The 17,743-nt window shown below is 37.8% G+C and overlaps 2 protein-coding genes across 5 annotated transcripts; both read right to left on the reverse strand.

The window, feature by feature from the left end:
• Positions 1 to 1,191: 1,191 nt before the first annotated feature.
• me31B (ATP-dependent RNA helicase me31b) lies at positions 1,192 to 12,838 on the reverse strand. 4 transcript variants are annotated; one of them, XM_043421039.1, is made up of 9 exons: positions 12,562 to 12,838; positions 12,149 to 12,478; positions 10,538 to 10,706; positions 10,214 to 10,420; positions 9,870 to 10,041; positions 9,647 to 9,797; positions 9,287 to 9,482; positions 9,004 to 9,174; positions 1,192 to 8,580 (listed from the first exon to the last, which is right to left on the reverse strand). In XM_043421039.1, exons 3-9 carry the CDS (start codon positions 10,676 to 10,678, stop codon positions 8,284 to 8,286), a joined length of 1,335 nt encoding a protein of 444 aa, XP_043276974.1. In that variant the 5' UTR covers positions 10,679 to 10,706; positions 12,149 to 12,478; positions 12,562 to 12,838; the 3' UTR covers positions 1,192 to 8,283. The 4 variants fall into 4 exon arrangements, with proteins under 4 accessions (XP_043276974.1, XP_043276975.1, XP_043276976.1 ...); XM_043421040.1 differs by lacking the exons at positions 12,149 to 12,478; positions 12,562 to 12,838 and adding an exon at positions 11,786 to 11,936; XM_043421041.1 differs by lacking the exons at positions 12,149 to 12,478; positions 12,562 to 12,838 and adding an exon at positions 11,795 to 11,931.
• Positions 12,839 to 13,424: 586 nt separating this feature from the next.
• On the reverse strand, positions 13,425 to 15,488 carry LOC122412208 (zinc finger protein 449-like). The gene is made up of 3 exons (XM_043421608.1): positions 15,203 to 15,488; positions 14,184 to 14,805; positions 13,425 to 14,005 (listed from the first exon to the last, which is right to left on the reverse strand). The coding sequence occupies exons 1-3, from the start codon at positions 15,255 to 15,257 to the stop codon at positions 13,837 to 13,839; spliced, it is 846 nt and encodes a 281-aa protein (XP_043277543.1). The 5' UTR covers positions 15,258 to 15,488; the 3' UTR covers positions 13,425 to 13,836.
• Positions 15,489 to 17,743: the final 2,255 nt, after the last annotated feature.

The raw sequence follows: 17,743 nt of genomic DNA on the forward strand, positions 1-17,743 counted from the left end.
AATATCAATTAACGAACCTCAGAAATAACGCTCTCGGAATATTCGTTTCAAGTTCTCTCTCTCTCTCTCTCTCAGTTCGCTCATCCTATGGTTGAAGCTTGTTCATCGTATGATTGACTGTGAAAAGCACCCACGAGGAGTGGGTTTACGCGGCTGAAGCGGGGACACGAAATTCGTTCATAAGCGATACTCGACGAACTAAAATATTTCGAAAAAAGAGCTTTTTTAATCCATTTACAAAGATGAAGGACTGCCGTGAACGTGTTCGAAATATGAAGGAGCTCCGAATGAGCGTTAAAAATGATGAGTAGGAAAAGGAAGAGCGAAGGAATGGAGAAATGTGTAATTTGTGAATTGGGTTTGCGCGAAAGGGTTTTCGTAACCTCGTTTGGGGGAGTGAGTAAATTGCGTACAAGTTGATATGTGACCGGGGGCCAGAAGGGCCAAAGGGGCCGGAGGGAAAGTCGTACGAGGGATCGATTCACCGCGACGCTTACGCAAATCGTTAAGCCTGTGAAGCCTCATACCCCGGAGGCACTGCGAGAGAGTAGTAACCACCCCGGTGATACTCTCCGCCGCTGCCGCTGCCCCAGGAGCGAGCCGGTTGTTCGACCCTCCGAGCGGTTAATTAACGATGGGGAAAGCTCCACCGGCCATTGGGTCAAACGTGGTCAGTGTTATGTGCCATGGCTCTGTATGCGCCCTGGTGTGAGATGTTCGGCCAGAGCATATCTCAACCGGTAAAGCGTCCGTCGGGACGAACCACGGCTAACGATTAATAAATATCGATATTTTATTATATTCATTTAGGTAACGGAACTTCCTTTACGAGCGTTTTCAAGCGAAACTATGTGAGAAAAAATGCAACATCGGTAAATCTGTAAATAAATTGGGGAGGATTGGAAATCGAATGACCTGTATGCGGATAGACACGCGAGGACTCGGGAAAGCGATGGTGCGTTAACGAGTTTGTTCAATCTCGATATGACAGCAGGAGATTCGATAAATACAATATATACGTGCAATATATACATTCGGTTGTGATAAGATTGAAGGGCGTATGTTGTTGCCAACGAGGCCAAAGATTCGTCGCCTCTTTTCAACGTGGCCACCTTAAATATATGTATAGAGCACACGTACAAATGTACTGCATCGAATTTTGCGGTGTGCAATAAATGACGTAACGCATTGTTTGTTCTGGCATATTTCGAATTGGATTTTCTTTTTCTTTTATCATTTCACATTTTGGTTATTCAAGGATCGACCGAGAGCTCATAGCTCCGTTCGTTTTACTTTTAACATTTTTCACTTTAATCGGAACGGACAATATTTGCTTTCCTGTTTGTTTGTTTTCGAATTTCAACAGATTTTTTGACAGAGGGTTTTTTTTGTGACGCTTGTTTCATTCTTCTCTCTTTTTCTTTCTCTCATTCTGCTTATCAACCATTTTCCCCAGCCAAGTTCCACAATATTCTGCTTCGCTTTACACTTTTTTTTCTTTTTTTTTCATTTTCTTTTTTTTCATCTTCGCCCAATACGAAAACACGTGCGCCCCTGAGGGAAAATTCCGTTTGAGTGCACTGCATGAACTTTTCGATTCGTTTTCCGTTCGCAATAAACTATTTTGCTTTTCACGCAATCGAAACGCCGGATCGTCGAAAAAAGTAGAGTTTAGTTTTCTCTCACGGTCTGCGATCGTTCGAGTGTTCTCTCACTCTCCTCTTCGCACTTTCCTCATTTTGCGCATGATTTTGCATTTGCAGTTTGCATGAAAGAAAAAAATGTTCAGTTTCAGAGAATTTTCCTCTTTGTCGGAACACGTGTCTTTGTATTTTTTTTTTCTTCTTACGCCGCAAATCGAGGACGGACAAAATCGCGTCCATCGGAACTCACGATTTTTGTCCTCGATCAAACCCTTAGAACAATTGAAAGTTTTTCGTTTTTTTTGTTTTTTATTTTCGTTGTTTTAAATTTTTTTATTTTTATCATTATTCTGTTTCTCCGCGTGGAGAAATCTGTGACGCCGGTACGCGATGCTACGTGTCGTAAAATATTTTATCGCCGCCAGGATGTGAAAGAAGAGAGAAAAAAAGAAGTAAATCGAGTCATCTCGTGAATTTATTTCATGGAGGTAATGCAATGTTCCTTTGAAGTTTGAATTTTTTTCGTTCATTTTTTTGAAGCGACACGTAGCGAGCGCGTTTTACATTGGTCTTGCCGACGTCGGGGCCGAGGGAGGCGGAGAAGTAAATCTACTGCATAAAACGCTCCGGTAAACGTTTTTTTTTGTTTTTCTTTTAAAATTTGTTTCATTTTTTTCTCCAAATTTCTTCTATTTCGCCGTACCCGCCCCCTCAACTCGCTTCTCCTCCTTTTCGCGTCTTCGCATAAATACGAATCACGCGAAATACTCCTCCGGACTTGAAAAATAAAGAAAAAGAATTTTCCTCTTTTTTCCCTCTCGTTATTCGGCGGAATTTTCTCCCCCTTTTCGTACCAATTTTTTTTTGCACTTAAAAAAAATCAGCTCACACGACTCTCGAATAGTTCGTATTCGAGTAAAAAAAAAAAATCGTCGCGCCATCGACGCAAAAAAATATTTTCTTCCCAGCGAAGGGAGGACTTCGAGATGCACAAGTTTTGAGGAAATATTACGATTCTTACGCTTTTTTATCGAACCGTATTTGGCTGCAAAAATAATATCTTATATATCCGGATGCATGAAAATTGAAGTTACACCGTTTTCTAAGTTTTCAAAATATTTTCGTGATCAAAACCAATGGAGGAACATGTCTAAAGTGGGTTTTAAAAAAATCTGAATTCTGAGTTTAAAAAAAGTGGTAAATTCAGAAAAATTAGTGGTCTTCACTCAGTGAATATCATTTTTCGCGCCCAGATGTTAACCAATTATTCATTTACGTCTTTCCCACAACTTTGTCTTTTCCTTTGAATCTTTATAATTTGTCATTCGTTCATTCATTCATCTACATATCTCGCTATAATCTAGAAGGTTCGTTTTTTAAGCGCACTGTCGCAACGAGTGTACAATTGGCATTACGATCGCGGTCGATTATTCGGTGCATCATAATATTTTCAGAAATAATATTGTTATATATAATTCTACAGAACTTCCCGAGAGCATCAATTGAATTTTCAAAATGCAGCAGAGCTCAAATGTCAAAAGGCGACGAAACAATCAAGAATAGAAATCGCTGCGCGATGATTTCGACTTGAGAACAAAAGGAAATCTGACATTTCAACACGACGCAATAAATTGTACACCGTTCGCGATTATTTGCGTAATATCGTTACGTTCCCAGCGGAATGAAGGGACAAAAAACCATCAGTAATCAATCAATGATCGAGAGAAACCCTGCGAGGATAAAATTTATAGTCTCGATCGAGGTTTCCTTTCCCTCCTTTCCTTCCCTGGAGAACTCGACGCGAGTCAGTGTGAGACGTTTATTTTTCAAATTTTTGCTAAAAATTCACCGAATTTATTTCTTCCCACCGACTCGATTCGAGCAACGAAACAAAAATATCTCACAAGTCGTTTCATCGTCGTGGAATACAATGCCCATACACGAAGGAACAACAAAGATTTTTTCCTTTTTGCTACTCGAAAAATTTATATTCGTCGAAGAGCACAGATGGATATGTATTTTTTTTTTCGATTATTCTCAAAATGTGCCCATCAACATCTACATTTGATCGATGACGTATTTTAATGATGCTCTTTTAATTATATTATATACATATATATTTATATATAAATATAAATATACATATATATAAATACTTAATGGTGTATAGGTATATACACGAATGTATATTTACGCTCATACAATGTACACACATCACTCGTTCTGTCGCTGTTTTTTTTTTTTTTTTTTTCAATTTACCAGCTTGCTGCCCTCTCGGTAACGAGTTTTTCACGCGTCGATTCTAAACGGTTGTTTTTTTACATCAATCTCGTACCGAATCCCAACAGCTATTTCACACATTTGTTTTTTCAAACCGGAAAAAAAGGTTCGAGCACACGACTTTTTTTCATATCGAATTTTCTTCCATTTGTTAATATTTACAGAGTGAAAAGTTGTTTCCCATCTCCAAGGAGGCATGCTTCGAATCCCCGAAGACGAACAAACAATTTTTCATTCCACATAGACCAAGAAAATGGACTGAGAAACGAAGATTTTGTGCTTTCGTAATGTTTGTTCTGACGATGTCTCCGTCAGTTTATTACTTTTCTCTCTCTCTCTCTCTTTTTTTTTCAAATCGAGCGCAGTTTTTGTCTCGCTTGACGGAGAACTTTGAGCGTTCGAAAACTCCACGATTATAAGAAGAAGAAAAGCAAACGAAAACATTGGGGAATACAAAGTTTTTTTTTTGGACTTGGCGATTTTTCGGACAAGTTTACGAAATAATTGCATCTTGTTTCTCATCCTTCGTTCACTAATAGTAAGACTGATTGTCTCTTGATTTTTATACTCTTGGAGGAAGAAAACTTTTGAATTATTTCGTGATTGAAATTCTGCTGGAGAGACAATAGACATTTTTCCCAACTTCTCGCTACTTTCGTTTCAATCGACTTTTCCCTCCAAGTACATTTTAATACCGAATCAATTCAAAACTAGCCCGATCGCTGCTCGAATTCAAATTTTTTCTCTCCCTCATCTCCTTCTTCTATCTCCTAATTCTTTCTTCTCGTAAATCTAGGTCAAGTTGGCTGGTGGTCTTGTCGGAATGATGTTACGTTTATTTTTCGCTATTGTTTCTCACTCTCTCTCTCTTACTGTCATCACTCTTAAAGACAGTTTTGCAATTGTATGGGAGGGAGGAACGGAAAAAAAATCGGGAACTTACTCATGATTTGGCGAATGATTATCGGTTTGTTGTGATCGGACAAAAGCGATTTCTTCGTTTCGCGAAAATACCCAGGGATCGTTTTTTTTCAGTGCATTTTCTACGCTCGCTTCTCGCACATTCGATTATCATGGTGCTTCGGACTTTCACAATTACAAACCGAGTAATTTCCCTTCTCGTTTCCTCACAAACTACCACAACTTTTTTCATTGAAAAATTGAAATTTTTGCTACTCGTGTTTCGAGAGCGACTTCTTTGTGCTCCCACCCCGAGTTTCCCAATCGCGACTTTATCGTACGATATCACAGAACGAAAATAGAAATTTCACTTCTATACGCTCGCAATGTCTACTCGACTTTCCGTCATTTTTTCATAGGTTGTATCATGCCTCGAGGTAGAGCCTTAAAATATCATTCCACATTATTTCGCATTCCGGTTCCGCATCAACCAGATTTCGTGTTGCAACATTTTATTAGAAAACCCAAATAATTGCATCGGATTTTTCGGTTTCTACGAAACTTTCGGGCATTCTCTTAGTTATTAAAATTTTCTCTGAGAAAACCAAAAAAAATCACACGATCCCTTGAAGCGTTTCGCGAAACTCCACCAGCCAATTGGTTATAAAAATAATTGTATAAAACTAGTCAATTTCACAAACTCTGAATCTCAATCACAGTATTGTAAGAAAAAGTAACGAAAGACGAGAAAAAGCCAGTACAGAAAAGAACACTTTTTTTAATTTTACGATAAACTAGATTTTCTGTAACCGTACTAAAACAAAAAAAAACGCTTTGGGTTTAGAATCATACTTTTTTTAACACAAAAATTTTCTCCACCGCTTCCTTTCCCTTTCTTTGTGTGTTTTTCCTCAGACTTTTTCTCGTTCTTCGATTTGGAAAAAAAAATCGAAAACGTTTTGATGATTGGAATCCTCAGAGTTGTTTTCATGACAAATCAGCAGAAATCAAGCCAAAATCAAATTATTTACGGTTCCGTCGAACGTCTGAAAAAAAGTTAATATCTCGTCGGCGTCTTTTCAAATCTGAATACGGAAGAAATGGTTGTTTCTCTGTTTTTTTTTTTTTTTTTATCTATTCGGCGGTCAAAAAATTCTATCATCAAACGACGTTGCATTATCATTATCCTTTGTGTATTTTTCTAAATAATCGAGTGTGTGCAAAGAAGGAAAATTTTCTTCTCGACTTTTTACGCGTATTTTCTCTCTTTTTTTCTCAAGTATTCTCCTTTGCTTCAGATCGTTCTTTTCCCTTCTGTGTCAAGATCCTAAGGATCCTTTCGTAAATACATTTACATCTCGCACGCCACACGTTCTCGTTCGCTCAATATAACTAGTATTATTTTCCCCACCGAACACAGAAAAGTAGAAGGTTGTATTGAAATTTATGAGGCCTTCGTATAAAAAATGTGTCTGTACTATTTTGTCGTCTTTCTTTTATTTACTCGCACTATTCAAAAATGACGTTTCTTATGTTTTTGCTTTTTTTACTTTTCCCCTCCATTCTCGCTTATTTACACCGATGATAAAAATGCAATGATGGATTTCAGTTGAGTTTCACGTATTTTTTTAAATTCTTTCTTTCGTACGTATGATTTTTGTTTGTAAATTTTAAGGCGATTGAGAAAACGACGATTGTTTTTTTTTTCTTTTTTTTCATCAATCTGTTATTTGTTAGCGACGAAAAACGACTCACCTGGACGCCGCAAAATATATTTTTCAAGACCCATTCATAAATTTCATTCGAAAAACAGCAAGTATTTCGAGGTCTTCGAAAGTATAAATTTCCAATAGCCTCATTCGATCCTATTTTCTCGAAGAAAAAATAGTCTGCACTTTCGAATACGAGAATTTAGAAAGTAGCTATTCAATCTCAAAAACATTGAGCAAATAAGCGAAAGAGCGCCCGCAATTTTGCAAGGTAGAGTGAGCATTTCAAAAACCGTATTTAATATCCACGAGTATCATTCGACAAAATGCCCAAATAATTCACGTTTGAAGAGTGGCTCGTGCGAAAAACTGCTTAATCCGTTGTTTTCGCATTTCTCAATCGCCCTTAATGTATATATGTCTGCATACATATATAAATGTGTGTTCGCGTATTATATATATATATATATATATATAATTCATTCGTGAAGTGTGACACGCGCTCGAAATGGATTTGGACTTTGTTTTCCTGAACGCGTTGTGCTCTTGATAATGGCTTGACTCTAGCTACACGCCGCTTGTATTTGTTGTTTGCTTCTGTTCAGTATTTCCTTTTTTCCTCTTTTCTTTTATATGTACATCTAAACGTATATATCTATGTACAAGAAATGACTCGCACCGGCACTCGCGCTCACTTCAGTCTCTGGGTTTTGTAGTTTTTTTTTAGCGTTTTTTGTTTTTTTTTTTCGTTTGTCGTGGCCGAGCGCGAAGAGCGGGATGTGATTATCGCGTTGTTTCTTATTTTTGTTTTTTTTGCCTTTTTCTTTCTCATGCTCGGTATTATACCTTATTTACAAGTAACATATTTAATATTAATTATTTATTTTTTGCCTGCTTTTGCTTAATACGACGATGATAATTGTAAATTTTCCTTCCATTGTCTTCTCTCCCAACGAAATTCGCGCTATTCTTTCCTTCGATCACGCACTCACACTCACACAATTGTTAACGTCCTCCATTCACGATCTACGCTTAATATTTCGATTTGAAATGTTCTTCCTCTTTTCAGCACTGTGGTCTTTTGTCTTTTTCTTTGTTTACACTGCTAAATCACTCTCGCCTCTCGGGGGGGGGAGGGGGGGGCACCTCTCATCAAAGACGCTCGTTTCATCATAGCTGTTGCTTCGTTTCGTGGATCTCTCTGGACGAAGGCTCGTTCTTATTCTTCTTCGTTGGAATTAAGTAACGCTGCGCTTTTCGAATATTGCTCCCCACTTTGCCACGCCCTATTATCTCCTCAGTTCACTCTCAAATTCGTTATTTGGGGCAAATTTTTGTGTTTACAGCTTTACTTTTTTCGAGTTACTCGTTGTCTCACACCCCATAGAAGAGATACACTCAACTTTTCACCCTTGTTTCTCATTGGACTTCTGCGTTGGTTTTTCGTAAACTCTCATCACAATGGTTTCTTCATTTTGCCCCCTTCCGATTCGTTGGAAATGTTTTTGCCCGAAAAAATAGCAACCGCGAGAATCACAAAATCACATTTCTCTCCTACACTTCTCAGGCGTGTTCGTTCCTTCATTTTCTTTTCAAACCTCCTAAACTCTCCTCAACTTTTTCCTTCATACTTCTTGTCTCATTGTTCTTACGTTTGTTTTTTTTTTATTCATTTCGCAGCGCTTTACCGACTCAGCGAAAGAAACAGAAATGAAAAGAAATGAAGAAAACACGTTTTTTTCGCGAACAAACTACTTAGAAACGTTACCCTCTTCCATACTACTACTGTCTTCTGGTCTCGCAACGTAAAGACTCGGATCGATAACTTTGGGTATTGGCTTTATCTCCGTACCGAGCTCCTGCTCGATTCGATGCAAATTAAAACGATCCTCGTACGTTATTAGATTAATCGCTATACCCAAGTGACCGAACCGTCCTGAACGGCCAATACGATGCAAATACGTCTCGGCCATTTTTGGAAAGTCGAAATTTATTACGACGTTGACAGCTTGCACGTCGATACCTCGAGTAAAGAGATCACTGCTCACCTAGCACGTTAAACAAATAAAAATTCATTTTTATATTCTATCCCTCTGTTCTCTATAGTTCCAACAGAGCTTGTCCGAGAAAGTTCTAAATCGAACATTTTTCAAGTTCTAACAAGTCCAATTTTGACTTGGGGTTTTTTTTTTTCTCCAAATATTCAAGTTTAATTTTGTATCGAGAGTTTAGAAACTCTCTTTCAGTGGACGCTAATATTTCAATTTATAAAAAATTGACGTACATTGGCTTCGACATAGATTTTCGTTCGAGTTGAATACAAGTCTCAAAGATTTAGATTTTTCAACCTAGGTCATTGAACGGCTTTGACCATCACGGGCAAACTCGTGACAACTAATAGCACCGATAAGAGTTTATCGATACTTTGCAAAACGCAATGACGAGTTTTATTAAAAAATCAAAATGCTTACCAAATTCCTGCACAATCCGGCACGGAAGTCGTGGAAAACGCGATTTCGGTGTGCCTGCGCCATTTTCGCGTGTATGTAGTAGCAACAGTATCCCAAATCTGTGATTTTCTTTGCCAATAATTCGACGCGTTGTGTCGAGTTGCAGAAGATTATGCTCTGTGTTATTTGTAACTGTAAATTGAAACAATCGTTTGTATTAGTAGGAACTTGAATTAAAACTTTTATCAATGAACATCGCTGAAAGACTAAGATGCTGAACGAAAAAAAAAAAAAAGATTCTAACCTTGGAAAATAGTGTGTTGAGGCAGTGAACTTTCTGGCGTTCCTGGACGAAAGCATAGTATTGAGTAACACCTTTGAGTGTTAATTCCTCCATCAAGTTTATTTCGTATGGATCTCTCAAATGTTTTTCCATAAATTGTTTAACCGTGAGTGGGAACGTAGCTGAATACAACAATATTTGACGTTCCTGGGGTAATCTGCGATTCAACAAAATCACACTCTATTAAAAATTTCTTCTATTATGAGAAAAAAAAAACGAGCCGTACATCTGGAGGTGTTGATTGAACATGAGAACATGAATGAATAAGATACGAGCAATATCTTAGGATTATTGAGGGAGCTCGTAAAAAAATTACCATACCTGGAAATAACGTGATTCAACATGCCCTTGAAATCTTGGGAAAGAAGCTTGTCTGCCTCATCAAGTACCAGAATTCTGCAGTGATGCATATCCGCGACATTCTTGTCCATAAGATCAAGAATTCTTCCAGGTGTCGCGATAATCACTTGAACTGAAAGAGACAAAAGAGATATATATATTTGGTATCATTCGAATGAAAGAGGTACGCGAAGGTGGTCAGTACCTTTCTGATAAATCCTCATGATGTCGTCGCGCAGGTTAGTACCGCCAGTCGTAACCATTACTTTGACATCCATGTGTTTTGCGAGCTCGATACAAATTTGAGATGTTTGGAGCGCCAACTCTCTAGTGGGCACTATTATTAATGCCTGAATTACATCTTTTTGTGGGTCGATCTGAAAATTAAAAAATGTACAATCAATATTTGCCCACTCAACCATTTCACCAATTTCAACAATTTCATTTATTCAAAGAACTCGCGCTCCGTATCAACGTCGAAGAACGATTAATTAATTAGTGGACGAATTATAATAAGTTTATCAATCAAATGAGTGAATTTTTCCATACCTGTTCTAGAACTGGGATCGAATACGCTCCAGTTTTGCCGGTACCATTTTTCGCACGTGCCAAAATATCTTTACCAGAAAGTGCAATCGGTATGCTGGCTTCTTGAATCGGTGAGGGTTTTTCCCATCCTTTCTCAAAAATACCCATCAAGAGTTCACGCTTCAGGCAAAATTCTTCAAATTCGTTACCACGTGTATCCGTCACATCCTGCGAGGATCAAACAGAAAAAAACGCAAAACCATATGTTCAATATCATTTGCTCAAACTGTAACTTTTAAAATATTCTATATTCCCTCATGATAATTTTTCGTTATGAATGCTCACGCTTGTCTTGACACGTTTGTCCTTTGGTGGAATTTTGAGTTTCGCCTTCCAACCTTCGTCGTCCATTTTTTCTAGTTCCACTTTCGGACCCAGCCCAGAATTCAGCATGTGATTCGAGTTCATATGCGTTTCGGTCATCATTTTCGTACAATTTATCCTTCTATTTTATCTGCAAATATACAATAAAATAAATAGCATTTAATATAAATTCCATCATTCATTCATTTATAGTTAATTGTTGTAGCACAAATGTTCTTTTTACAGAAATTTAACAAATGTCGTTGATTGTTATTAAAAATTTGATTTAGACCACAATCTACAATTGATAATCAGAAAGTTATTTTTCACTGATCTGTAGTGTTGTTGGATGTGGGAAAAGGCAAAGTCCAAACAAATTGAGTAATGATTTGAATTATTCCTAAGAGAGAATAAAGGAATTATAGTTGAACCACGAGGGATTATCAGCTACAATAAATTCAGCTATTCAAAGTGTGAAAAACAATATGGACTACCGTATCTCTCCTCTCTGTCGTTCCGGCATGGCAACAATGGAGTAACAGAAAAAAAAATAAACAACAGTCACCTCGGTATGACTTTGAACTTCGAAACTCATGGTGACTGGTTTTTCAATGTTTTCAATACAAAAATTCTCAGAACCAGGGAGTGTGTAATCCCTTCATCAAAGATTGTATAGAACTGGTATTACGGTATAGTCTATGGAACAAGTATTTCTGGAAATTGTTCTGAAATTCAATTTGCAAGATGGATGTAGAATTTTGCATTGAATCCTTCAACAAATTTACATGATCCGAATCTTACCCTCATTATTTATCTAATTTCTAAAAGTAAATCAAGTCTTGTGACAAAAAACTGAATTTGACTGTCGTATGCTCTCATATCCTTCAGTTCCTTGTATTTTCAGACAAATATATTTTTAATATTAGTTTTCTTTCAAAACGAATCGAAGATCGTGCGAATTTGGGGAATTATAATCTCAAAACTTTTTTCGCACTGAATGGTGGAATGATTTCGAAATAACAGCATACAACAATAAATAAATAATAAAGATCTCAATTGTTCGCGACAGCCATATTAATAGCCGAAAATAGCAACAGAAAAACAAGCCGCACACCGGGATGATTTTGGAAAAAGAAAAGAAAACCTTAACAGTATTCCTCGTCCGTATGGGAACAGTGAAACAAACAAAAAAAGTAGAAAGAACTGTGTTAGAAGAAATGGAAATCTAACCTGACTTGCCTCAAAAAATTTTCGTACTCAATCAGAAAAAGTGACTCGTTCGGTGAGAAGTTTTAGAAACGAATGAAACAAAGTAGAGACGAAAAATAAGAGTTTGCCGAATTCGCAGAGTTCAAGGGAGAAAGGGGAAACGAGAGAAAGAATGAGAGAGAGAGAGAGGGTGAGAAGCAAAGACAGAGAGAGAGAGAGAGAAAGAGAGCACAACACCGTTAACCCGAATTCCACACGAACTTTGATCTCGAAAGATCCTATAAATAATCGTAATACAAAATCGGGCGTATAAATAAGGGTGAAAGATTGAACATTATAAAATAGAGATAAGAATAAGAGTGAATGAAACGACCGTTGACTTACCTCGATAAGGATGAATGTCGATGCCGAGGGAAGCGACTCGGAGGAGAAACAAACCGACAAAATGGCCGCCGTTTTTCAATCTTTGTCTGTCCGTCTCTCTCTTTCTCTTTTTCTGTTTCTCGCCCAGACGGTGTCAATATTTTTTCCAGATCTTTGTATTATCGATATCAAATAGCAAGAAATACCAAAAAGTCTCTTTGAAATAAACACTGAATCGGCTTTGGCTCCCGAAAAAAACAACACCCGTCACGTATAATACCCAACGTACTTTTCACCGCGCCCCACTTCTCCAATTTTCCAAAGTCCTGAACGCACTTACCCGTGTCTGGTCTATGAAGAAAATTTTACCCTTTTTTCAACTTATTTTTATATAATTTTTATATTTAAATATATATATATATATATTTACGCACATATACATATAATTATATATGTATGTATATGTGTATATGGTGTATGTGTATTTATATCTCGCGATACAAATCGACTCGGCAACTAAACGCACTGCGTCAATGCTTTCTCGCCGCGACAATAATTGTTGTATTACTCGTTGAAATTATACACGATCTGTGTCATCAAGGAATAAAAACACTCGAGAAGAATATTCAGTATAACCGTTATCCCCGGGTGGCGTTTGTAGTATAGTATATAGTATAGCTTTCCGCATCTCTCTATGCTCGGATTGCTCGTATGCTCGTCCTTCTTTCTCCCTCTTTCGACCATCTCTCTTTCTCCCTCTGCGACGCAACAACGCTCTGATCACACCATATGCGCATGCGCGCAGGGCTACACAAACGCCCCACTTCGGCTTAAGGCTGTTTTTCAATCAACGAAAACCACACCAATGTTTGAACGTCGGAGGTGGGATATTCTTTGTTGTTGGACAACTTTCGCTTCGCTTTTTCTTTTTTTTTTTTTTTTTTGAAATTCGGAAAAGCACGAAAATCTCATTCCACCTAATTTTTCAAAAATTTACAATAGAAATCAAAACGCCTATAACCTCCTCATTGACCGACGACGCGCAACGTGGTATTCGTATTTTAAAGCATTTTTCAGCGCGTTTCAAACTGCACTCAAAGCATATAGTATATTATATATACATATATTGAGGGCTACTCGCCGCACAATTTTGTATTCAAAATCCACGCGTCTTCCGGAAGTGGTGCCATCGCTCCTTTTGTATACCATTACTCTTCGAATCATTGTCAAGTAAAATCTTGGCAGCCATCCTAATTCAAACCACTAATTTTTAAGAACGTAGGTAACATTGCTGAAATAACAAAACAGATACATTTATTCAAATTGATGTTTGGTTTAAGGCGATATAGTTCGAAGACGACGGCGCTGCTATCGCATACAAAAAAAGAAGCCGGCTATTACAAACGTTCCGGGAAGTCTTTAAAACCTCGTAAAAAAAAAATAAATGGAACATGATAAGAGGTATTTAAAAATCAAGAACTTCAGTCCATATAGTTCCGACACTGGATAATTGAAATTTAAACAATAAAGTAGACGAAAATAACACATTATAACGATAATTGCTTGGTTTTATATTACGATGAAACAAACAATATTTCTACGCCGTCTGTACATTCGACAGAGATTCGATCGTAAAAAGTCAAACCGAAAAACGTGTACATATATGTATATATACGTTTATGTTCATGTATATAAATAAATATATATTGCTAACAAACATTATTATGATCGCGTCTCTGCGAAGATCGGTATTTACGACAAGCTTCGGGACAGTGTCTCTCCAAGTATCGCCGTTGCGAAAAAGCCTTGAAACAAATTCCGCAGCGCCATTGCCACTGATGATGACTCCGGGTTCTCTGGTGAGCTCTCAAATTGGATCTGCAAATGAACATTCGAGTTTCTAAAAATTTAATCAAAAGAAAGAAAACCATCACCATCGGTCGGTAAATTATCGACGAATGGTAATTATTACCAACAAAAATACTGTAAAAAAATTGATGAAGTAAAACGAGATCTGGAGTTCGAGAAAAAATCGAATACTCGAGTTGGATCGTACCGATCAGCGAACGACTTGTGACAGACTGGGCATTCGAAGGGTCTCTCTCCGGTATGAAGTCTCAAATGACCTTTCAACACCCATGGACGATCGAAACTTTTTCTGCAGTAAGGACAATAGTGCATGGCCTTGTGTCTCTTCCAAGACGGCCCACTTTCCAGTTCCGTTTTTCCCACGAGTGCTATTTCAGCGTCAGGATTTAATTTTGCCTCAAAAGTCATTTCCGGTGGTACTTCGATACTAGAACTCGTTTTTTCATCGTTGAACGATCTACCGGGCCTCTGCTCGTCGGTGACCCTCAGCAGTGTTTGTCTCCCTGTCATCATTCCTTCTTGCTCGTAGTTTTTCAGTCCGTTATTCCGCTCGCTCAATTCGGGAGTGCCCAGTGTCGAAAAATCCCCTGAAACAATGGTCTCGTTCTCGGCTTTGTAGTAGTGCAATCCCAGCTCGCTCGGTATCGACCCGTGCAATAACAGATTGTTGTCATTTTTTATATTGTAACGCGTCATTATTGGCAAACGTGCGTTGTTCCACACGCTTCCCGATTTGGATACGTTGTCTTTTGAACTTTTCGGCTTCCTCGCTGAATCCAATGTGGGCGCCAACGACTGCAGTTCTTTTTCTGCAATTATTCAAAGAATCAACAAAACTTTGTTAATTTTAACATAACCAAAAAAGTTTGAGATTCGTGAAAAACTTTTTTTTTCACGTTGCACATGAACAAAACCTCGACCGTGTTATTTGTTTTAAAATCATTCAACTCGTCAATGATTTTTAACTATGATAATATTCAACGAATTGACTGTTTTCGACATCGGAAATCGCATTTCGTGGCACACTGTGTCTCGAAAAAAAGTGATTCTCGATATGGGCGAACATCACAAATAAATCACTCTTATATATTGTGAATTTTATCGAATGAACTGAGATTAATAAATTTTTGGGTCTGTCCTCGAGTCACCGTGGTCGATGCTCGTCCCAATACTTTTATTTCGAATAGAGCATTAAAAACTGCATACCTGAATTATTCGATCGTTGATACCGTACCATCGATTTGATCAAGCAACGAGGCATTTTTCACTAAAATACTTTCGGTCGAATGGCGAAGCACAGATAATAATGAGCTCCGGTGCAAAAGTATTTATTCGAAAATAATGGAAAATGTCGTCGTTTCACTGGCGTGTGCTCTCTTGACGCAGTTTGACCGTAAAATCGCATCTTTTTTGTTTTCTCTCGAAACAGCTGAATTACAATGTAGCGCGAGTAGGCTGCCGAGTTTTGTGTGTGGTGCGTGTGTAGCGCGGCAGTGGCATCAACGTATGCGGAAATCCGAAAAAAAAAAAAAAAAAAAAAAAAACTTCTCGTCTGATTCATCGTAAAATCGTTTGAAACATTATTTATTCTTCGCTGGATTGAAGTTGAGAATTGAAAGCAATAAATCCAGCTCGACTCAAAGTAGAATGCAAATAAGAGTTGAAGCAAACGCGAACGATGTTTGTCTCTTGAAAATGAGAGAGGAAAAAGGAAAATTTTAAAGCGCTAAAGAAGAAAGTTAAAAAAATTGAGACCCTCCGATGCGGGGTTGGAATAAAAATCGTAGTAATTCATTGTCTAATGATAGAAATAAATTGGATAAGTTAAATGTCTCGAAGGAAGACTTTAAGAACGTTGGGAATTCTTCTCTTCCGTTCCGAGGATTCCCCATAACTCGTCAGGGGCCATTTGGACCGTAAAAAAACTAACAAAATGTCTTTCTCCCTGGAGGGCTCGCCAATTAATTGCCATAAATTTCCGACAGCAATTTGAATACTTTTAGGACGAGTTTCGATGTCCGGATGCTGCTGGTCCATCCATCACGAAGTTTAACGTCCGAAACGAGCGAAAAACGCTCCTCGCTGCATGGGACTTTTCCGACGAGACCAATTGCAGAAGACACATCTGCGACGATTGAAGTTTATGCACGTTTTGCCCCTCGAGCTATTGCATTCCCAAGGGTTTTGTGACGGAAGTTAAACGCGATTGCACCGACCGAAAATCCTGATTATGCGGGACAAAAATCAACGATTAAAAAGAGATTTTTGTACCGGATGTGCGAGCTAAACTTTTAGAAAAAAAAAACGATTTTCATTTTACAAAAGCATTTTGAAAAAAACATTCTCATATATTGCTTCATAGAAGCAGGGCACGCGATTCGTCCTCAGGAAGCATAGAAATATATTTATCGTAATTCTGCCCCAGTTGGAAGGATTTTTTTTTTTCACGAAAGATCGAACAACTTTCCTGATAAAAGTCACCCCTTGGACAGCTTAGTCTTTGCCCAGGGGCTCGAGTTTGTCATGTAATATGACGAAAAGTCGCGTGCAAATCACGATGTCGAAGAGAAGTGTGCTAACTTATTGAAATAGTGTGTTGAAACAATCTGAAAAAACTTCCATCTCAATATTCTTGGTATATATTTATTATGGTGTTACAAAAAAATGTTTCTTTTTCCGAAGAGACCAGCCTTTTTGAAAGCTTTACTCTACATCGATCTACAGATTGATTCTAGCAGATTTAAACTTTTTCCCACTGTCCTTTGCCATCACGGTTCGATTGGACTTGTTCAAAATTGTTTGTTTAGGCTCGTTTGGGCTTATTTGGGTCTGTTTGGGCTGTAGACAGGAATTTATGATACTGGAAGTCTTAAAAGCTGTTCTTCCGAAAAAAACACATTTTTTCTTCACACACCTTTATAAATTTATACCAAGAATATTGAGATGGAAGCTAATAAGTTATGGAGTTCAAATGAACGAAGATTTATCGTTCCCAAAGACTATTATAATTGTCATGAAGGTTTGCTTGCAGCATTATTGAATGACAAAATCATAAAAGAAATGATTCCATTAAAATTGGAATGGACTGGACACATTGTGGAACTGCACTGCTGAACAGATGACACGATGTCGAGTTGCTCGATGTAGAATTGGCACCGAGCCCACAGCGAGAAAGGGGAAATATTGTCGATCGCAGTAACGATTCTGATTCACGGTATAAATCATAAGAATTATCGTCGACGCACCCGGTGAGAAAACATTTGAGATCGTTCTGGTAATTCACGAATCGCAAAATACACGCGGAACGACCTTCGCTCTTCGCAATAAAGGTAAATGGCAGGTTGCTATTTCGAATTCGCGTCACGCTGTTATTCATCTCTTCCCTGAAGTATTTTATGAGAAAAAACGTTGGCTTGAATCGTAATGGCGTAAATATTGCACGTTATAGAAAAAGTATATAATTGTCTTATACTTTTTGCCATCGTGATGGATTGTGGAATTACCATTTTCGTGCTGTTCACTCTCGCAGCTTTTGTTCGAATCCTGTTTCAGAAAGTTCTTTCATTTCTCCATCACTCCGACGTGTGTACTGCAAAATAAAGATTCAATTTAATATTATTGTTTATATTAAATTCTCGATTCGGTCTACTTCAAGCACGAATTTGAACAAAAAATCTGCTTCACATGCATCAACATAAGAGACATTTGATTAAACACCTGTTCAGTGATCTTTAAAAATCCAAAATA

The sequence above is a fragment of the Venturia canescens genome, chromosome 6 (assembly GCF_019457755.1).
Source record: "Venturia canescens isolate UGA chromosome 6, ASM1945775v1, whole genome shotgun sequence".
Lineage (NCBI taxonomy): Eukaryota > Metazoa > Arthropoda > Insecta > Hymenoptera > Ichneumonidae > Venturia > Venturia canescens.